The following is a 21,003-nucleotide window of genomic DNA, read 5'->3' on the forward strand; positions in this document are numbered from 1 at the left end:
GGTGGTGATAGTGATGATGATAATGGTTGGTGGTGGTGGTGATGGTGATGATGATGGTGATGGTGGTGGTGGTGGTAGTGATGGTGATGATGATGGTGATAGTGGTGGTGGTGGTGGTAGTGATGATGGTGATATGGTGGTAATAGTGATGATGATGATGGTGGTAGAGATGATGGTGATGATGGTGGTGATAGTGATGATGATAATGGTTGGTGGTGGTGGTGATGGTGATGATGATGGTGATGGTGGTGGTGGTGGTAGTGATGATGGTGATGATGATGGTGGTAGTGATGATGGTGGTGATGATGGTGGTAGTGATGATGGTGATATGGTGGTAATAGTGATGATGATGATGGTGGTAGAGATGATGGTGATGATGGTGGTGATAGTGATGATGATAATGGTTGGTGGTGGTGGTGATGGTGATGATGATGGTGATGGTGGTGGTGGTGGTAGTGATGATGGTGATGATGATGGTGGTAGTGATGATGGTGGTGATGATGGTGGTGGTGATTAATGGTGCTAGTGGTGGTAATGATAGTGGTGATAATGATGATAATTAATACTTCTACTGCTGCTACCCATTTCTCCTACTACTACTTTAGTTCCTTTCATTTTATTGCTACTCCTATACATGGTTTTAGAATCAAGGACTCTAAAGAGGTCAGAGAACAAAATAGATTTTTTTAAAAACAACACACACACCAACCCTGCCTTATGTAGTTTACTTTTTTTATGGAATACAATAAATAAAATAAATGAATAAAATATATAAAATTGTAATAAGTACAAAGAGGAAAAATAAGGCAAGGAATAAGGCAGTGGGGTGGGGATGAGTAATGTGGAGATGGGAATTCCAACTCTAAACAGAGTGGTTAAGGAGGGCTTTGCAATGAATGTAACATTTAAGCAAAAACCTAAGAACAGTGACGGAGTGTGCCGTGTCGTATCTGACAGAAGAGCATTCCAGACAGACGAATTGTTTGAAACTGCAAAGGCCCAGAGTTGGAAATATGCCTGACATATTTGAGGAACAAAGAGCATTCCAGGATGAGGAAGCCAGTGCGGCTTGAGCAGATCGACCTGGGGGAAATCAGGTCCTATGTAATGCCAAGGCCAAGTCACAGACGACCTTATAAATCATTGTAAGAATCTGGCTTATACTCCGTGAGATGGGAAGACAATGGAGAGTTTTTAACAAAAGAAGCCATTTTATGTCATTGAGAGAGAGAGAGAGAGAGAGAAGGAGAGAGAGAGAGAGAGTGTTCATGAATGGATATGAATGTCTGTTTGTACAAATAAATAGGCAGGTAGGTGCATTTTTCTAGAGAGAGATTCCACCGGCATCTATACAATTTCCTCAAGAAGCCACCCTATAATGTACTTGTCCTCTAGTCTCTACCCAGTTCACTCCGCACTCCAGAGAGGGAGGGTGCTGCTGGGTGGTTTTCCAGGCAGAACCTCTCCCAGAGTGTAAATGTGCCTATGTTGGGACAAGCACTCTCCTTTGCTATGGACACCATGCTTGTCCCTGTGCTGGAGATGTGCGATGGGTCTGGGGGCTCTTCTCATTTGAGAAAAGATGCTCTCATCCCATTTAGCCCACTTGAAATCCTAATGGGAGCCAAGGAGAGGTCAGGTGTGAAGACTCCTATTTTGCTCTCTTCTGTGTCTTTAGTACCAAGAGCAGTGCCAGGCATGGGGAACGCTTACAAATTGTTGAACAAACTAATAATACACATTCACATACATATTGTTACACGTACAGACAACATGAGGAGGTTGACTTTCTATCGAATCTTGGATTTCAAGATAGGCTCTACTCCAGGCGATGAGCAACTATAATACTAAGTTCTTCACTTCCAGTTTCTCACAAAGATACTAGTAAACCTTGTATCACTAGAGTTAAGCCTCGTCTATTGAAATATGACCTTACTGTATTTACACGGGAGTCTTTTTTAAAAAATATATATTTTATTGATTTTTTTTTTTTTTACAGAGAGGAAGGGAGAAGGATAGAGAGTTAGAAACATCGATGAGAGAGAAACATCGATCAGTTGCCTCCTGCACACCTCCCGTTGAGGGTGTGCCCGCAACCAAGGTACATGCCCTTGACCGGAATCGAACCCGGGACCCTTCAGTCCGCAGGCCGACGCTCTATCCACTGAGCCAAACCGGATAGGGCTTACATGGGAATCTTTAGGGGTTTTATCAGGTTTTGGGCGGAAGAGAGTTGAATAAGAAATGTATTTAATATACACCTAAGTAAATGAGAGTTTTTATGCATCTTTTGAAATTCAACAAATGTTCATTTCAGCATTTCCAGTGTTATCAGGTGCTGTGCAGACATTCTCTGAAGACACAGCAATAAACATGATAAGCATGATACCTTTATGGATCTACACTCTAATGGGGGGAGAACGGGCATTAAAGAAAAAGTTACACAAACTAAATAGCATTACGCATCCAGTGCAGTGTTTGTGAGCAGCATGGCCATGCATAACCAGAACCAGAATCACCTGGGAATATTTCTAAAAACACAGCTTTCTCATTCTCACCACATAGCTACTGAATCAGAACCGATGGGGTGTAGTCCCTGAAATCTGAATTAAAAAAATAAAATCTCCCAGTTGATCCTTACCCTAAAGTTTAAGCTAGACATATAGTGGAGACACACAAAACACACATTACGACTGTGGTCCAGGGATGCCTAACCTCGTCCGAGGGAATCAGACTGAAGATGAGTAGGGTTAACCAAGCAAGGGGAGATGAGGAGGCGTGCAGAGGGTGAAGGGCAGACAAAGAGCATTCCAGGATGAGGCAATACCACACAGAGTTGGGGAAGGGCTCAGTGACTTTGCTCAACAGCATTAGTTAAAAGGCAAATCAAAACCACCATGAGACATCATCTCACACCCATTAGGAAAGTGATCACAATTTATTACTGGCAAGCAACCAGTGATACTTGGGATCAAATTACAAAGGGGAGGGAGGAGACAAAATTCAGAAAGACTTATTGCTATTGGACTTTTCCCCCTTTCTCGGGGACTTTATTTACTCAAGGGACAAATATTTATTGAAGTTTTACTCAGTTTATAGAAATCCTGCCACAGGAAAAAAAGTCAACCTGTCTTAATTCTATTTGCAGAAATCTGGTAAATTCAAACAGTGTGCTAATAAGTCTAATCGGAAGCAGTGTAATTGCACAAAGGATCAGAAGCTTTCATACGCTGTCGCTTTCTCAGATTGCCGAGAAAAGGTAAGGTAATTGTTAATTACCTGAAGACAGAATGCTTTCATATTGCTTAGATTTTTTTGAAATGTGCATTTTGGTTACATATGAAAACTATGACTTAGAAATAATGTCTTCTTATGGTATAGAACTAAATGTGATACAGAGCTAGAAAGCTCTGGATTTAATGGTCCCCACACACGTTAATTAACATCACCTGTAAAATAGAACAATACTTGCACTGCCCTGTCCATTTCACAGGTTCTTATAAATATACCCATTCATATCTGCATGAAAACAATTTGTAACTTATCAAACACCTCATCCACTACAGTACGGCAAACACTGATGCATTCAAAAATATTTAGTATATCAGGTCTTGGATAATAGAAGTTGAAACCCTGATTGTCAAGAAGTTCAGTCTGGTAGTGGTAACAAAATACATCCTATATAATAAAAGGCTAATATACAAATCGACTGAATGGCAGAATAATTGGTCACTATGACGTGCACTGACCACCAGAGGGCAGATGCTCAACGCAGGACCTGGCCCCTGGTGGTCGGTGCACTCCCACAGCCGGAGCACTACTCAGCCAGAAACCTGGCTCACAACTGGCAAGCACAGCAGCGGTGGCGGGAGCCTCTCCCGCCTCCACAGCAGCACTAAGAATGTCCAGCTTTAAAAATATCCAGTGCTTAGGCCGAGTGGGCCTAAGCCATCAGCTGGACATCCCCCGAGGGCTCCCAGACTGCGAGAGGGTGCAGGACGGGCTAAGGGACTCCCTTGCGTGCACGAATTTCGTGCACCAGGCCTCTAGTGACAGTATAATACGTTGGTGAAGAGGATGGGTTGTCTCAAATGTTTCCTTCTGTTAGTCTCAAAGCATTCAAAGATGTATCAAGTTCATGTTGGTGTTTGCATTAGCTAAGTTCAGTGTGTACTTAGTAGTGCTTTAAGTAGGTCTACTTCAAATGTCTCTTAAGACTATATATATATTTTTAAGTGATTTATCTTTACATGTAATAAAATATATAGCATTATATTAAGTGAATTATCTCAAAATGGGCATAGGGTCACAGTCAAGAAATTATGAGTGCTGATGTTACATACCTCTACAATTCCCCCCCTTGCTGAATTACAATAATATTTCTCAAGCATTTTACTGTCTACTAAACACTGCTCTGAGCTGTCACCATGATTTCATTTGAAGAACAGCAAAGCCAGGTAATTTGCCAAAGGTCACATCATTCATATGTGATCAAGTTAGATTTGAACTCTGACTCCAGAGCCTGAGTAAATAAAATCCCCAAGAAGGGGAAAAAGTCCAATAATAATAAGTCTTTCTGAATTTTGTCTCCTTGCTTTGTAAGCTGCTTACCAGTAATAAATTGTGATAGCTACCCTAATGGGTATGAAATGGTGCCTCCTGGTGGTTTTGATTTGTCTTTCGCTAATAACTAATAATGTTGAGCACAGTTACTGAGCCCTTCCCCATCTCTGCCCTTTGTGCATGGTATTTGACTGACAGGGAGAGAGGTATGAGGGAGCCAGACAGTATCCAGGCCATGCAGCATCTTATGGGATATAGGTTAGTCAAAAAGTCGAGTCCTGTGAAAAAGGCCCATAGAAAGTTATGAATTTTGTTAGCACATGTTTGCATATTACTTTTGGAGTTCACATTGATTCTGCTGTATATAAGAATCCCACTTCATTTAGAGTAGCCAAACTCTTGGGAATGTAGCTATGCGTTCTTTACCAGGAAATCAAATTAGTATTGAAGTTTCCAAATTTATATTCATTCTTGGCATTTGTCTTTTAGGTTCCTCGTTTTAAGTTTCCAGTTCTGCAATATCCAATTATTTTGAATGTTTACAGTGAGGATGGACACTTCCCAATGGAAACTCCATATCTGGTTACTGTGATGGAAGTGAATGGGAGGAAACACTGGGAAATCAGTAGGGTTTGCTTCTTTTCTATAATTATTTTTATCTTATAAGTGGTGTTGTTATTACCTAGATAAGTGGTTTACAAGAACTGCACAAAAGACAGCCAGGAGATCTTTGGAAAAGAATTTGAATCAGTTGACACATTGCTATTCATTCTACTTCTATTATCTTCCACTTATTTCATCATCACTTCCAGTGACCTAGACTCTATGGCATAAAAGCATTTTTGAAGAATTTAAATGTGGAATATTTGAAGTCTCTTTTGTAGATTTGTAGCAAAAATGATTGATTGGATTTCTGCTACATGTTGGCCTAAGTGTCCCCTTTCACAGGAGACTACAAAAGGTGTTGCCAGCCGAGACCGGTTTGGCTCAGTGGATAGAGCGTCGGCCTGCGGACTGAGGGGTCCCGGTTTCGATTCCGGTCAAGGGCATGTACCTGGGTTGCGGGCATATCCCCAGTGGGGGATGTGCAGGAGGCAGCTGGTCGATGTTTCTCTCTCATCGATGTTTCTGACTATCTCTCTCCCTTCCTCTCTGTAAAAAATCAATAAAATATATTTTAAAAAAAAAAAAAAAAGGTGTTGCCAGATAATCTATTGGATGTATCTTCTAATTATATAAGGAAATTTCTTAAAGATTTTATGGTAGCCGAAACCGGTTTGGCTCAGTGGATGGAGCGTCGGCCTGCGGACTGAGGGGTCCCGGGTTCGATTCCGGTCAAGGGCATGTACCTGGGTTGCGGGCATGTCCCCGGTGGGGGATGTGCAGGAGGCAGCTGGTCGATGTTTCTCTCTCATCGATGTTTCTAACTCTCTATCTCTCTCCCTTCCTCTCTGTAAAAAATCAATAAAATATATTAAAAAAAAAAAAAAAGATTTTATGGTAAAATAATTGGAAAGATACTGAAAAATTTTGAAATAAGAATGAAATTTTCCACAATTCAATTTTACCTCAAATATGTAGGCTTTTGTTGCATGTTTTGTGATTGTTTATGTATGAATACTTTAAGGCGATCAAGTGATAGATCAATAGAGTTAAATGAAATTTTGATCAGTCATTAATGTTACCAAATATCAAGACTTTTGATATTCAGTGAGTCTTACTCTACCCAACATATGCATTTTTGGAATGAAAAATTAATAAAGAAAACTAAATATTTTGCTTTAACTAACATCCCATTCTCTATGGTATGCTGGAAACTGCTATTACCAACTTTTGAGCCATGATTCTTAAGCCTTCAAGCATTTTGAATTCTGGTTGTTAAACCACTGGTAGCTTGAAATTAGCTATGGTGAGAGTATTTACACCACAGCAATTGGCAAATGCTACCATCATAGCTTTTTTTCTCTTTAGATCCTTCCTGCACTTTCTAACTCCAACACTACACATCTGGGTTTAGAAAGAACTATAAGAAAGGCAGAAATAACTGATAACTTTTTTGGGGAAAAGGTTTCAATTATCCTATTGTGAAACTTTCCAGCCACCTTATTTTAAATCACTTACCAACCACTAAGGCAGTGGTTCTCAACCTTCCTAATGCAGCGACCCTTTAATACAGTTCCTCATGTTGTAGTGACCCCCAATTTCATTGTTACAAGTTGAACATAATTAAAGCATAGTGATTAATCACAAAAACAATATGTAATTATATATGTGTTTTCCGATGGTCTTAGGCGACCCCTGTGAAAGGGTCGTTTGACCCCCCAAAGGGGTCGCGACCCACAGGTTGAGAACCGCTGCACTAAGGTGATGCTGAAGTTATCTCATTGCCAAAGACACAAAGTATGTGTAGGTTAGGACTGGTCATGAGCATGGAGCTGGAAAGAAAGGTCAGCCTGAATTTAGGTGATCAGAGGTCTTGTCTGTTTCAGTAATGCCACTGAAAAGATGTAATGCAAGATATGAGGCCTAATCTCCATAAATGTGTACTCCACAAAGTCAAATAGAACTAAAAATACAGGATAGCTTAGTCATGTCATGGAGTGAAATCTTTTGTTGTATCTCAATGTCTGTAACAAGTTTTATACAAAGTGAGGAAATAGCATACGTGGGCCTAAAATATACTTCATGTACTTTTAGAACACACTGTACCAGAAAATGTAATGAGACTGAAAAATTACTTAGAATCTAGTCTTCATGTTCCAGTATATAATCCTGTAGGCCTCAACTTAAGCATAAAGGTAAGTAGGCAGCATTTTTGTTTTTCTTGTTTTGAGTTTAAATAAAATGTATATGTCTAGCCCTGGCCAGGTAGCTCAGTTGGTTAGAGCATCATCCCAATACTCCACGGTATGGGTTCAATCCCTGGTTAGTGCACATACAAAAGTAAACAGTTCCTCATGTTGTGACCTAACCATAAAATTACTTTCGTTGCTACTTCATAACTGTAATGTTGCTACTGTTATGAATCATAATGTAAATATCTGATAGGCAGGATGGTCTTAGGCGACCCCTGTGAAAGGGTCGTTTGACCGCCAAAGGGGTTGCGACCCACAGGATGAGAACCACTGGTCTAAACTAAGATTGGTCTTAGTTTTAACATATATGGATAAACAGCATCCTTAAAGTATATGGAGAGTGGAAACAGCATCCTTAAAGTATATGGAGAATGTTTATTTTTTCTCCATTTCCTTCGATGTTATTATTTCTAAAGGTATCTGAAAGTTGAATTTAGCATTAACTTATGATTTTTTGAGCTGATAGACAAGACCAATACGTTATCTATCAAAGTGGAGCAGAACGGTGTTTCCAAAAGTTAGGGGGAAATGGGCTCCGGCTCCAGCTGCCTATTCAGACACATGAAGTTGGTATGATCTAAGTAACTGTTGAGACAGCCAATAAAAGTTAGGGGACCTATTAAAACCATGAATATGAGGATTAGCTCAATGTACGCATCGAGGGCATGTTGGGTTTCATATCTCTGTTTCTTCATTCTAAAAGTGCAGGAGCAGCGACTTGATCCCTCTGTTTCAAACTCTTGTCCTTCTCCCTCCATTTTTATTTTGCAAATACAGTATATGCTCAGAGCCTTCAGGGGACTGGAATTTTTAATGCAGCATCTGTGGGGAAAGGGGCCCCGGTGTATACTTTTACTTAAAGGGACATACATGTCAATGCTGCTAATGACCCGGTATGTTTATTCCACAGGGCTCCGAGCTTTTCCACTTCAGAGTGTCCGTTGTGCCAGGAGTCACTTTCTGTAACTTAGTTGAAGAATTTCAGGTACGGTGAATACACAGGCATCCCGTGGAGTGATGGCTGAGGAAATAGCAGGGCAGGCATCTGTCCAAAAGACACTGGAGAGTAAAAATGGCAGGATCTGTGTGCGGACAGGGCCTGGAGACAGGGGACCTGAAGAACGGTGCTGACATTGTCAGAGATGATGTAGTTAGGGCGCGCCACGGGTGGCAGGACCCATCAATGCTGGGTCATTTTAATAAGCATCTGTATTTATTTTTGTTCCCTCTCCACCTGCCATATTTATCTAGATTTTCTGACTTTTACTGTCCTTCCTCTCCCCCTCCCCCTCCCATAGTCCCATGCGTCTGTAAAAATTAGTTTCCAGTGCTCCCCTGCCTCTGGGTAGGTGCATTGTAAGAGTAAAGTGTTGTATCTTCCCAAAGCTGTCAAGGTCTAAAGAACGTGGAACAAAAGTCAGCCTCCCCAAATCAAACTATGACAGTGATGGCTAACCTTTTGAGCTCGGCGTGTCAGCATTTTGAAAAACCCTAACTTAACTCTGGTGCCGTGTCACATATAGAAATTTTTTTGTTATTTGCAACCATAGTAAAACAAAGATGTATATTTTTTATATTTGTTTTATATATTTAAATGCCATTTAACAAAGAAAAATCAACCCAAAAAGATGAGTTCGCGTGTCACCTCTGACACACGTGTCACAGGTTCGCCATCACTGCCCTATGATGCGCAATGACTGTTTTTGCTTACTCACACAATGACAGCTGCCGCCTGTGGGGAATGGGAAGGAATGAGGATTTGGTTGCATCGCTTGACTACTCATTCATTGCCAAATTCTGATGCCACATTATCAGTAACAAAATCAGCCTTCCGCTGGCCCCCGCCTCCTTTCCTTTCGCTGTCCTGGCCCTGCCCCAAGCCCAGCCCCAGCGACGAATGTCAGACCTGCGGTGCTGAGAGGCCATGGCAGCAGTGCGGACGCCCAAGAACCTGAGAGAAAACCCACCCCACCAGAGAGAGGAAATAGGAAATAGGATCTGTGAAGCACGTCGGAGGAAATCCCATGATTTTCCTTTCTCTTCTCACCTCTTTGCCCCAAAGGCAGCCCCAGGTTCAGGGGACAGCACCATAGTACAGGGGACCACGAGGGAGCTTAGCCAACACCGAAGAAGCAGAACAGAGGGATGGAGGGGAAGACGGGCTAATTACAGTGTTCCCTCTGATGTCCCCTAGCCTTCGCACAGAAAAGACAGGTCACGTGTGCAATTACACGTAACACACGATTGTCTTTCCCATTGGCCGCAGACTAGGTCTTTCTTAATAAAACTAAATATCCAGTCCCCTCTGATGACCCAGCTCAGGAGAGATTTCTCTTATCTCGGAGTGCCGTAATGAAGACCACATTCAAAATCTAACATTTTTCTCTCAAATCCCCAACAATTCCAGTACCATTGGATACATAATCGGAGCTCTAAAGTACCACAGGAGATGGTGAAGCCGGTTAATCCATTATGAGGACGATAATGATCTTTCCAGATTAGAAAGGGGTTTCTCACTGCTTTCCACACCACTTGGCCAAATCTGCCTTTTAAATTGTGTTGCTTATGACACCTACTTCGGCTACCAGTGTTCAAGATTCTTTTAGTTGCATAAAGCAACCTCACTTTTTTTTTTTTTTTTTTTTTTTTAAAGACAGGCTGGTAGTTAAGATTACTCCGGCAATGTATTGCGCCCATATGGGCTGACAGCTTGAAAAGGAGGCTGTTAGAGTGGTTTATTTATGCAACGTGAGGCAATCAAGCTCGCGGTGGCAATATTGGAAGTGGACTGGACATGGTGAATCTGAAAGGCATTGTGGGAGAATTGACGGCAGATAGGGTCTGTTTCTGAGAAAACAGCTACCTCCTTGGGTCCCTGGGAGGATGGTGGTACCTTTCACTTGCGTTTCACCCCTATCAGTCCTTTTTCTGTGCTAATCCAATTAGCATTTCCCCACATTCCCCACTGTTCTAGTTCCACTCAACTCCACTTCCTCCTGCCTCAAAAGATGATCTTGCTTCCGACTTCACCCAGAAAGCATACGCCACTGGGCTGGAAGCACCTTCGTCTCCACAGGCGCCCGCTTCTGCATTTCACAGGCATGGAACCCATTCTCATCCAGAGGCTCAGAGGAGAAGGCGCCTCTGTGCCACTCTGTCAGTCATCCCATCTCTCCTCTAGGAACTTGTCTACTAATTATCCGTTCAGGCAGAGAAACCATTTTGAATACAGAGAAACGTTTCTCTATTTTAGCAGGCAGATAGAGGATTTTCTAAAGAGAGGACAGCTGGAATGTTCCTTCTGCTCCTTCTCTTCCGGGAGCTCACTCATTGGTTGAGATCCTGCTCAGGAAGCGCCTTCCCTGACATGTCCTGGCCCTGTTCCCACGGCACTGGGCTTGGTCCTCCAGGAAGTTGTCCCTCCATCTGTGGTGCTATCTGCCTCCTCTACCCCTAAAGACACAGGATAAAGGCATCGGACGATAAGGAGAATTCTTCTTTCCTGTCTATTGTGCGCAAGTTCCTACTTAACCAAATTATCAAGAGACTGTTTCCAAGCTTTGTGGCTGTTGAATAAGTCCGGGCAGAATTTTGCTAAATGCCTATTAGTGTTCCCATCGTGTGGGAACCATAAAACACAGTGTTTTGAATGATTAGATTCAGAAAGCTTAAAGACTTTGCTTTTTTCTGTTGCAGATTTATGTCGATGAAGTGCCGCTGCAATTTCCAGGACACACACTTATTGCCATTGCCACCGCTGTGGTGCTGGTGTGCTTAATTTATGCAACATTTATGTTTCGAATACGTACTGTAAACCCAGGTGAAAGATACCGGAAATTCATTATAAGAAACAAACTGAACTTACCAAATATCAGTACCAGTCAGTTGCCTAAGTTATGAAAATCTGAAGAGTGAATTTAGGATTACCTTCATTTTCTCTTTACTTTCTTGCTTTATTAGACAATTCCTGGAACAATGTATTTACCTGTTAATATAAAAACTAGATAAAAGTCTACAGAATTGGCGTTCAAACTCAAAATTGCCATCTGTCAATGTGTTTGCCATTTTGTTCTCTTATTTTAAACCCATCGAAAATTGTTCTGTCAACCCTTCTATCAAGGATTTTTCCTTGAGAGCCTTAGAAAAATATGAACTGATAACCATCTCCGGGTGAGTTGGGTTTTCTGTATTTTCCGGCTTTTGTTGACTGGAACCCATTCTGTGGGATCTGAACGCCTGAGCCTTGCTCTCTTCGCAGGGAGCAGGAGCGGCCCGCGGGCCTGCCGGGGTATGACAGGTGGTGCAGGAGTCTAACCTGCAGGTGAGCTTTCAGAGCATCGTGAGAATTAAAGTCGGACCCAGCTGGGTTTCTCAAAGCAATTTCACAAGCCGAGTGTAGTACTGGCGAGAGGGGACCATGACCTCCATCTCGGGGGTGTTGGAAGGACACGGCGTCTGGGCGCGTATTGCTTTACAAACCTCCACGCAGCGTGTAGAATTCCAAAGATGAATCTCTGTGTGCTGTCCGACTGCCTGTTCCCAAGCTGTCAGAAGATGGCCGTCCCTTCTGGGAGCAGTCACACTCCTGGAGAAGCTCAGGAGCAGCAGCACCAGAGGAGAGGCAGGGATCTAGCCCAGAAGAGCCAGTTCTGAGAGCTGGGAATCATGGCTGTGCTGTACATCATGAAAGTTCTTTGGAAAAGTCTGGGAGCGAGGCAGACACAAGAAGGAGACTCGGGAGCCAGGCATCTGCGGTGTGGCCCTGCATTGCCACCTAGCATGGTGCCGATCAGTCGGTCCAATCCCCGAGAAGCCCAGCTACAGCCTCAGAGGGCACACTGAGTACAGTATCACTATGGCAATGAACTGGGATCATGTTACGTTCTTCAGTCTTCGATCAAACATCTCAAAACTCCCAGCCCATAAAAATTTCCCCAGAGAGTTGACCAGAAAATGAACACATTTCTATAACTTGCAAGTCCATGGTGTAACTCTTTTCTGTCCTGATTATGCTTAACACCCTCCCACTTATTTTGCATCGGAATCCACCGTTGGACTAAGAATGGGACCCAGGAGGGATTTTGAGATTTAGCCGGCAAGGGAGACACATGGGGACGTGGCAAAGGTTTCACCTAAAGAAGCATTTTTTTTTTTACTTATTTATTTATTTATTTATTTTATTTTATTATTATTATTTTTTTTTTTTTTACTCAATGTCTCCCCATTCACAATACAGACCAGGAAAAGAGCCTGAGCTGAGGTGTATATGGGGTAAGTTTACTCTGCCTCCTATTTCTGTACAGTCAGTGTAAGAACACAGCCTGTGGCAAGCACCAGGAGGCCCCGAAAGAAGCATTTGAATGTTATTTGGCTGGCCGAGTGTATAGTCAGCTTTTGCAGCGGCAGCACCCTTCCAGTCTCAGTTCTCAGTGGGGGTGACAATAAACGTGTTTCTTGCTCACCGGTCCGTGGGTTGGCCTTGGCAGGCCTGCTCCAGGCAGGTCTGTCCCACATGTTCACCCTCTGGAACACGGGCTGAAGGGCAGCAGTCACCTGGCAGCTCTTCTCATGGCCCAGGACCAGACACCAGACCCAGCCAAACCATCTGAATGGTCTGAAGCAAGGGATGCACATCATGTCCCATTAGCCAAATCAAATACGCTGCCCCTTGCCCTGTGCCAGTGGGACAGGGATGTGTACTACTCTCACTCCAAATATCAAGTTTTTAGGATCCCACTCTTACCTGGATGCTTTCATAGCTATTGTCCCGTGACCAACTCCACAATTTAGTGACATAATAACCATTTTATTGGCTCAAGATGGTGTCGTCTGGGCTGAGCTTAGCTGCCTGGTTCTTCTGGTCTTTCCAGGAGTCACTTGCACATGGCCTTCAGCAGGCAGGCGCTGGGCTCCACTGAGCACCTGGTGTCTGAGCTTCTTTCTCTGTGTGGTCTCAGGGCCTCTCCCTTCTCAAAAGACCAACCCACATGGCCTCCCTATGTAGCTTCTCTATCAGGGCAGCTGGAGCCCTTATCAAGGCTCCTAAAAATGCAAAAGAGGGAGCTGCCACACTTCCGCCTAGTGCCAGCACAATGTTACCCACACCCTACTGGCTGAAGGACGTCTAGCCCAGATTCAAGGGGAGAGGACTGTGCATGATCATGACTATTGACAGGTGAGGTTGGTTCATTGAAGGCCACCAGTGCAACAGACTGTCAGAAACCACCTGCTCCGCAGGCCCAGGCTCCTTTGTATGCTGGGGCTTCCTAACTCCCCTATCTGGCTCCTCAGCTGGTTTGACTGGAGTAGCTGTGGGCTGGCCAGGCATCTGTCTCCCCACATGGCTTCTCCATGGAGGTGGCTTAAGCTGACTTACAGACTTGTGCTGTCATCGCAAGTGGACTTCCTACGTGGAAGTTGGCTTCCAAAACACAAACATGGGAGCTGCCTGATCTTCTTTAATATTTGGACAAGGAAGTCTCCGAATGTCTCTTCTGCTTCATTCTATTGGTCAAGGTGTCCCGACGCCAGCCCAGATTCAAAGGGAGGAGAAATACACTCCATCTCTTTGGACCGGCAAGGTGACACTGCAAAAGAGCCGATGGGGCCCTAGCCAATTTGGCTCCAGTAGATAGAGCAGTGATGGCGAACCTATAACACACGTGTCAGAGGTGACACGCGAACTCATTTTTTTGGTTGATTTTTCTTTGTTAAATGGCATTTAAATATATAAAATAAATATCAAAAATATGCCTTTGTTTTACTATGGTTGCAAATATCAAAAAATTTCTATATGTGACGCGGCACCAGAGTTAAGTTAGGATTTTTCAAAATGCTGACACGCCGAGCTCAAAAGGTTCGCCATCACTGGGATAGAGCATCAGCCTGCAGACGTAAGGGTCCCAGGTTTGATTCCGGCCAAGGGCACATACCTGGGTTGCGGGCTTGATCCCCAGTGTGGGGCATGCAGGAGGCAGCCAATCGATGATTCTCTCTCATCATTGATGTTTCTATCTCTCTCTCCCTCCCCCTTCCTCTCTGAAATCAATAAAAATATATTTTTTAAAAGAGATCCTATGGGTCAGGAGGAATTGTTGCAGTCGTCTTTGGAAATGTAACCTGCCACTTTGATGTTCACCAAAGAAATCTACTTGGGCTGTGGACTCAACTAGCAATCACTTCGGAGATCCACACTATCAGTTTTGCACCAGCTCATCATCGTCTCAGCTTTTGACCACCAGGCAATGAAAGCTTCATTCCAAAGGATCACAAAATAGCTCGGACCAAGATTATTTTGTATAGACTGATGATTTTGAAATTTGAGTTTGTCAGCACCATCAGAAGCCACCATTCAAACCTGAAGAACCAACATGTCTCTTTCAGTATCCGCCTCCCTCCCCCCAACCCAAACCCATGTCATGTCACACTCAGTGGGCCCAAGACCCTGCACTACCCCAGGCAGCTCCAGGCTGCAGCAGCAGGCATCCCTGGTCATTTTCACACACGGCCATTGTGTGACTAAGTTCCACCCCACCACAACTTCCATCTCTGGGTCTCTGCCCCAAGTGAAAAATCCTAAGCGAGAATTGGCTGAAGGAGCCTAAAGCGGTTGGTTCTTCATAGATGGATCAGCTATGGTCAGGGCACAGGGTCACGCAATGCGGACCTAGCCTTCTGCTCATTGGGACCATTCCCAGAGAAGAAGAAGAAAATCATTTTTCAGCTTGTCAATGCCTCCACTTGGTGAGGAACAGGAAATGTTGCATGCAGCCCATGGAGAGCAGAGAGGATGCCTGAGAGGTGAGTATCAGGGACTGTGAAAATGGAAGCAACGGCTAACTGCTGTACCGATGGAAAGGGGGTGGGGGCGGGCGGGGGAAGAGCTGGGATTGGTGGACCAGGCTGGAAGCAGGACAAACATTTCTCCTTCCACCTCCAAACAAGGTAGTGTGCCCACCCCATCGGCCCCATCAGTGCACCAGCCTTTTCACCAGTAGCTCCCAATGTGCAGCCGTGGCCCAGGCGGGGTAGGGCACAGGTGCTGCCAGTCACCTAAGCTCAGCACCTTAGTTTATCCACCTCTCCCCCAACCCCGCTGGTGTGAGGAGCAAATATTGAAGGACAGGTATGCCCTGAGCATTGAGCTGGGCTGGCAGTAGATGCCAACCACCATCCTTAGAACTTCAGTCTGTCTTAGAATTGGGAGCCAATCCCGCAGCTCACAGCTGCCATCCTCTTCCCTTCCTCCTCTCCTCCCGCTCTTCCCCTGTCTGCCTCCTCCTCCCCTGCCATGCTGCTCCTCTCCATCCTCCAGCTCCTCCCCTGCCTGCCTGCCTCCTCCTCCCCTGCCATGCTGCTCCTCTCCATCCTCCAGCTCCTCCCCTGCCTGCTTCTCCCCTGTCCTCCAGTCCCTTCCCTGCCCTCTTGCTCCTCCCCTGTCCTCCAGCTCCTCCTCTGCCTGCTCCTCCCCTCTCCTCCAGCTCCTCCCCTGCCTGCTCCTCCCCTCTCCTCCAACTCCTCCTCTGCCTGCTTCTCCCCTCTCCTCCAGCTCCTCCCCTGCCTGCTCCTCCCCTGCCCTCCTGCTCCTCCCCTGTCCTCCAACTCCTCCCCTGCCCTCCTGCTCCTCCCCTGCCCTCCTGCTCCTCCCCTGCCCTCCTGCTCCTCCCCTGTCCTCCAGCTCCTCCCCTGAATGTTCCTCCCCTGCCCTCCTGCTCCTCCTCTGCCCTCCTGCTCCTCCCCTGCCTTCCAGCTCCTCCCCTGCCTACTCCTCCCCTGTCCTCCCCTGCCAGCTCCACCTGCCAGTCTTTTTTACTTTCTGTCCCCTGTCCCAATTATAAATGTAAACAACTTTGTGAAGATCCTTCTACCTTTCTTTCAGTTCACATGTAGTCCTATCTGCCAACCCACTACAAATTAACTGAATGGCCATGGAACGATTGATTCTGGAAGCAAGGAAAGGAATGATTACAGGCTTTATTGTCAGAGATCTGGAGCTTTTTCCATGTGAATGAAAATATACCACAACATCTGTTAGACCGTAAACCATCAAAGGTTCACGTGGGGTGGAAGACTTTGACCTCAACACTTGTAGTAGGACCTATGCATTTAAACCTCCTAATAAAGTGGCTGCTGTCCCTCTCATTGAAACATTCAACTCTACCCTCAACCTCACACCAGCTTTAACAAGTACTTATGGGCACTGTGCCTCCACATTCTCTTGGTATCTGTTTGGAAAACCCAAGAATTCAGACAACAGTCATTGCCTGTGAAATGTTGCTTAGTTACGTTTTACGAGTAAATCTTGGTTCGTTCCATATTTAAAACAGGGCTGTTCTCATGCATAATTTTTCATTGTTACACACATTATAGTTAAAAGATATTAGCACCATTGGAACACCTGTAAAACCATGAGAAACATGGACAAATATGTGGTGTTTAAGGACATTTACTTTTTTAGCATAACGGTAAAACTTTAGGGTAAAAACAGTATTGCTATAAAGGCAATGATGATGATGGCTAACTTGGTTTCTCCTTTCTGGAATGGCAAACATTGTCCCCTCTCCAATCAAGACATAGGAATACACTCATGCGTTCAGGGCGGTCAGAGTAACAGCTAGTGGTCGCAGGTGGTTGCTTGTGTGCATGGTGGCAGGTGTCTGTAATAGGGGGGCCTCCTGGAGAGGTTGCTGGTAGTTGTGCTGACTGGGGGCTTCTGGACATGTTGGAGCAAAGGTGTCTTTTTCTGATGGAAAAGAATTTTTCTGGCAGAGAAAAGTGATAACCATAGTCTCTCTGCCTCTAGACTTGTAATTTGACCTTCCTCAGACATTCTTGCATTCCTAGAATAAACCCTACTGGATCGTTGGGTTTTGTTTTTCTCGTACACTGTTGAGTCTGGCTAACTAGTAATTTCTTCTGGACCTGGCGACTGGAAGTGTAACTGAAATGAGCCTATAATTTTCCTTTCTGGAACTGTGTCTGGTTTTGGCATAAATGTCGTTCAATCATAAAATGAGTTTGGCTACCTTCCCTCTCCTCTTCCATGGAAGTGTTCACTTAGGACATGGATTGTCTGTTCCAGAAGGATGTTATAACTCACTGGGAAAGTGATTGGCAGCAGGCCTCCCTGGGCTTCGCTCTTCTTTCTACTTGATCCAACCTCCTGGGTTTACTGATGTTTAATTTTGCTGAGTACTCTATTTTTCATTCTCGTTTTCTACCCCAGTGCCTTCTAAAAGCATTTCTTCTCTTGGTCTTCCAGCTTAGTACTTTCTTCTTCCATCATCAATTTGACCATCTATTTATTCCGTACGCTGAGTTTCTTGATTTGATATTATTCACTTATTTGACAGATATTCATTCAGCCCCAGGCACTGTTCTGGGCCCCCACTAATCTGTATCGCCTGTATAAGGGACAATGAGCAGATTGTTTTTCCCTCCTCCAATAGATGTCTTCCCCTCGGTGATGGAAGGGGCATTTGTTTCTTAGTGTAGCCCTTGTTTAATATTAGAACAGATATGTTTATTTGTGGTACTTCAGTTTTTAACTTTATTCTATACTAAAGATGGCTCCTTTTTTCTAATACAGTAATATATATGTCAGCTTTGAGGTGCCTCTTATCTTTCACTTTAGACTTCAGAAATAGCATATACATCTTGAAGCAACAAAACTTTCAGATTCTAATAATTTGTTTTAATTTGGTAGAGAGAATGTTCTCTTTGTTTTCTGTCCTAATTTGAGAGCATGAATATCTATTCATCATAGACGTTCGTTCATTCATAATAAATAAATACGTAATATTTATTTATTTGTTTAGCATGTGTGTTCCAGGCCATATGCTAGGTGTTGGGGCTGTAAAGATGCAGAGAGCGTGTCTTCTTCCCTTATAGAATCTGGGATCTACCAGGTAAAAAAATGTAAGTTTAACCAAAAATATTCAGGTATAGTGCCATGACAAAGAAGTTCTTAGCAACATGAATAGTAAATGTAAAGGAAAGAAGGATTTAAACTCAATAGAATTAGCAAAGAGTTTGGGTAGGGGAAAGGGCTTGACCTATCTATAATTACAGGGAATGGTGTGCCTGTGAGGTGGGTCTTGAATAAGAAGAAGGAAGGGTATTGACACATGGGAAGAATAAGTTATTGTTGTCATCATTTTTCCCTTTTCCCTATGGTATTTTTTCAGATTATGGTTACGTTTTGAATAATGTTTGGGCCTTGCTAACTTTCCTAGAAATAAAGAGTCTCATAGGTTGATAAGCCCTCCCATTCAGGGTAATGCTGACCATCATCATGGCCCTCGTGCTCATTTTTATCAAAATATGTCCCTTCCCCACCACTTCATACAGACCAAAAGAGTAGTGCTTAACACCCGATGTATTTACTTTTTAACATTTTCTTTAAACAGGTGCCATTAAGATTGGAAACCTTTTTTTTTCCCCATGATGTGTTCTTTGTTAAAGAAAACTGATGATGTTACCTGATTGATATTCCAAGAGAGAGAAAAAATCAATCACAGTACAGGTAAAAATAATTTGTGTTACTTCTCTTATAAGTAGGTTATAGTTTAAATGTTAATTATATATGTATTGAAATTTATTTTGACTAAACTATTTTGAACCAAACTTTGAAGTTAATAATTGATTTTAATCACTTTGCAATGTTAAACTTAAAAAATTTCAGTCTAGCCCAGTTGGTATGGCTCAGTGGTTGAGCATCGACCTATGAACCAGCAGGTCCCGGTTGAATTCCTGGTCAGGGCACATGCCCGGGGTTGTGGGCTCAATCCCCATAAGGGGGTGTGCAGGAGGCAGCCAATGAATGATTCTCTCTCATCATTGATGTTTCTATCTCTCTCTCTCCCTCTCCCTTACTCTCTAAAATCAATAAAAATATATATTTTAAATTATTTCAGACTAAATACTTTCATATCGTCTAAAAGAAGTGTCATGTAACCCAAGTTCCTGACACTATAAATATTTCAGTTTGTTCTCAAAAGTTGTTTAATTCAGTATCTCCACATGGATCAACGAAGAGATTAACTTCAGATAAAAATTTTTATTAAGAGGAGTAAAATTAAATAATCTTTCAAATGATAAAGGCAATGATGCCACTGAGCCACGCCGGCCGGGCATGATGGCAGTTTTAGAAATTTAGTTATAAAGGCCGAAACCGGTTTGGCTCAGTGGATAGAGCGTCGGCCTGCGGACTGAAGGGTCCCAGGTTCGATTCCGGTCAGGGGCATATACCTGGGTTGCAGGCACATCCCCAGTAGGAGATGTGCAGGAGGCAGCTGATCAATGTTTCTCTCTCATTGATGTTTCTAACTCTCTATCTCTCTCCCTTCCTCTCTGTGAAAAATCAATAACATATATTTAAAAAAAAAAAAAGAAGAAATTTAGTTATAAAGGAACAACAGGAAACAAAAAACTTTAGATGTAAAGTATTTAACTTGTCAATTTTTTTCAGAATGAAAGGCAATGTGGCGAAGAAGAGTAATGTGGAATCTGTCACTTGAGGAAATAATCATTTGTAGTTATTGAAGTTCTGAGACATACAGGATGTTAAGATCATAAAATAAAGTCTAATGAGACTTGGCAAAGATTGAAAATGTAAGAATGTCTAGTGTTAATGAGAACAGCTGTTTAAATGTAGGTTGGTAGAATCTGACAGGACGGTAATTTGGCAATATACTTATAAGCTTTGGATATATTCATACCATTTGTCTCAATTGTTCTGCTTCCATGAATTTATCCCAATGAAACAAACTTAACTAACCACTAAGAATTAGGGGGAAGCAGGACTGATATCCAGAAATTTAAACAACCACTGTGGCATAGGACCAACGACTCAGCACGAATACCTTCCTAATCAGAAGAGTCACTGTTTATAAACAACCACTTTTCTTATACTAACACATACATATGAGCCAAATGTCAGCCTGTATATGAGGATGTTCCCCTACAGGATTGCTTAGAATAGTAATAATTAGAAACCACTTAAATGTACAATAATAAGAAATTGCTTAAATTAGTGTTGATACATCCGTATGGTAGACTACAATAAAGTCAGGTTTTCAAGGGAATGACATAATAAACTTAATGCAGAGTTAAAGAATAAAGTAATTATAAAATACTACGCATGCTATGATCCAAATATACAGTACAATCCAACTTTTATTTAAAACATACAAATTGAGAAAACAGACTGCAAAATTGCCAGCGGTTATATGCAGGGTAAGAGAATAACAGCTGTTTCCAATTTTTTTAAGTTTTGTAAATTTTTACAACAAATTTTCACTAATTTTACAAAAGACAAATATATTTAACAATATTATGAGAAGAGATATTTTTCATATTTTGTGTTTTCTCTAGGGAACTAGGCTTTATTTGGAGACACTGATGATGAAAACATTATGGTGATTCCTGGGTACAGTGATTCCTGGTTAGAGTTTCCTTATTACTGGAATTAGGGATAAGCAGAAAGCTCTGGTATTTGCCACATGCCTAAGAGAGTGTCAGTTGCAAAGACTTGATCCTTACGCGACTTTAGATGTCAAAATGGCATTAAATGGCTGGTTTACTC

The 21,003-nt window shown here is 43.0% G+C and overlaps 1 protein-coding gene across 1 annotated transcript in view; it reads left to right on the plus strand.

Moving 5' to 3' along the window:
- The window catches only part of CATSPERB (cation channel sperm associated auxiliary subunit beta), a gene marked incomplete at both ends in the record, with an annotated part of 106,065 nt that overhangs the window by 66,048 nt on the left and 19,014 nt on the right, over nt 1-21,003 (plus strand). The window contains 5 exons of the mRNA XM_081084991.1: nt 3,149-3,259; nt 5,053-5,188; nt 7,261-7,361; nt 8,329-8,403; nt 11,115-11,223. Of these exons, the coding sequence (XP_080941117.1) occupies nt 3,149-3,259; nt 5,053-5,188; nt 7,261-7,361; nt 8,329-8,403; nt 11,115-11,223 (532 nt within the window). The remainder of the gene's footprint in view (nt 1-3,148; nt 3,260-5,052; nt 5,189-7,260; nt 7,362-8,328; nt 8,404-11,114; nt 11,224-21,003) is intronic.

The sequence above is a fragment of the Myotis nattereri genome, assembly GCF_964212035.1.
Source record: "Myotis nattereri genome assembly, chromosome: 1".
Taxonomy (NCBI): Eukaryota; Metazoa; Chordata; class Mammalia; order Chiroptera; family Vespertilionidae; genus Myotis; species Myotis nattereri.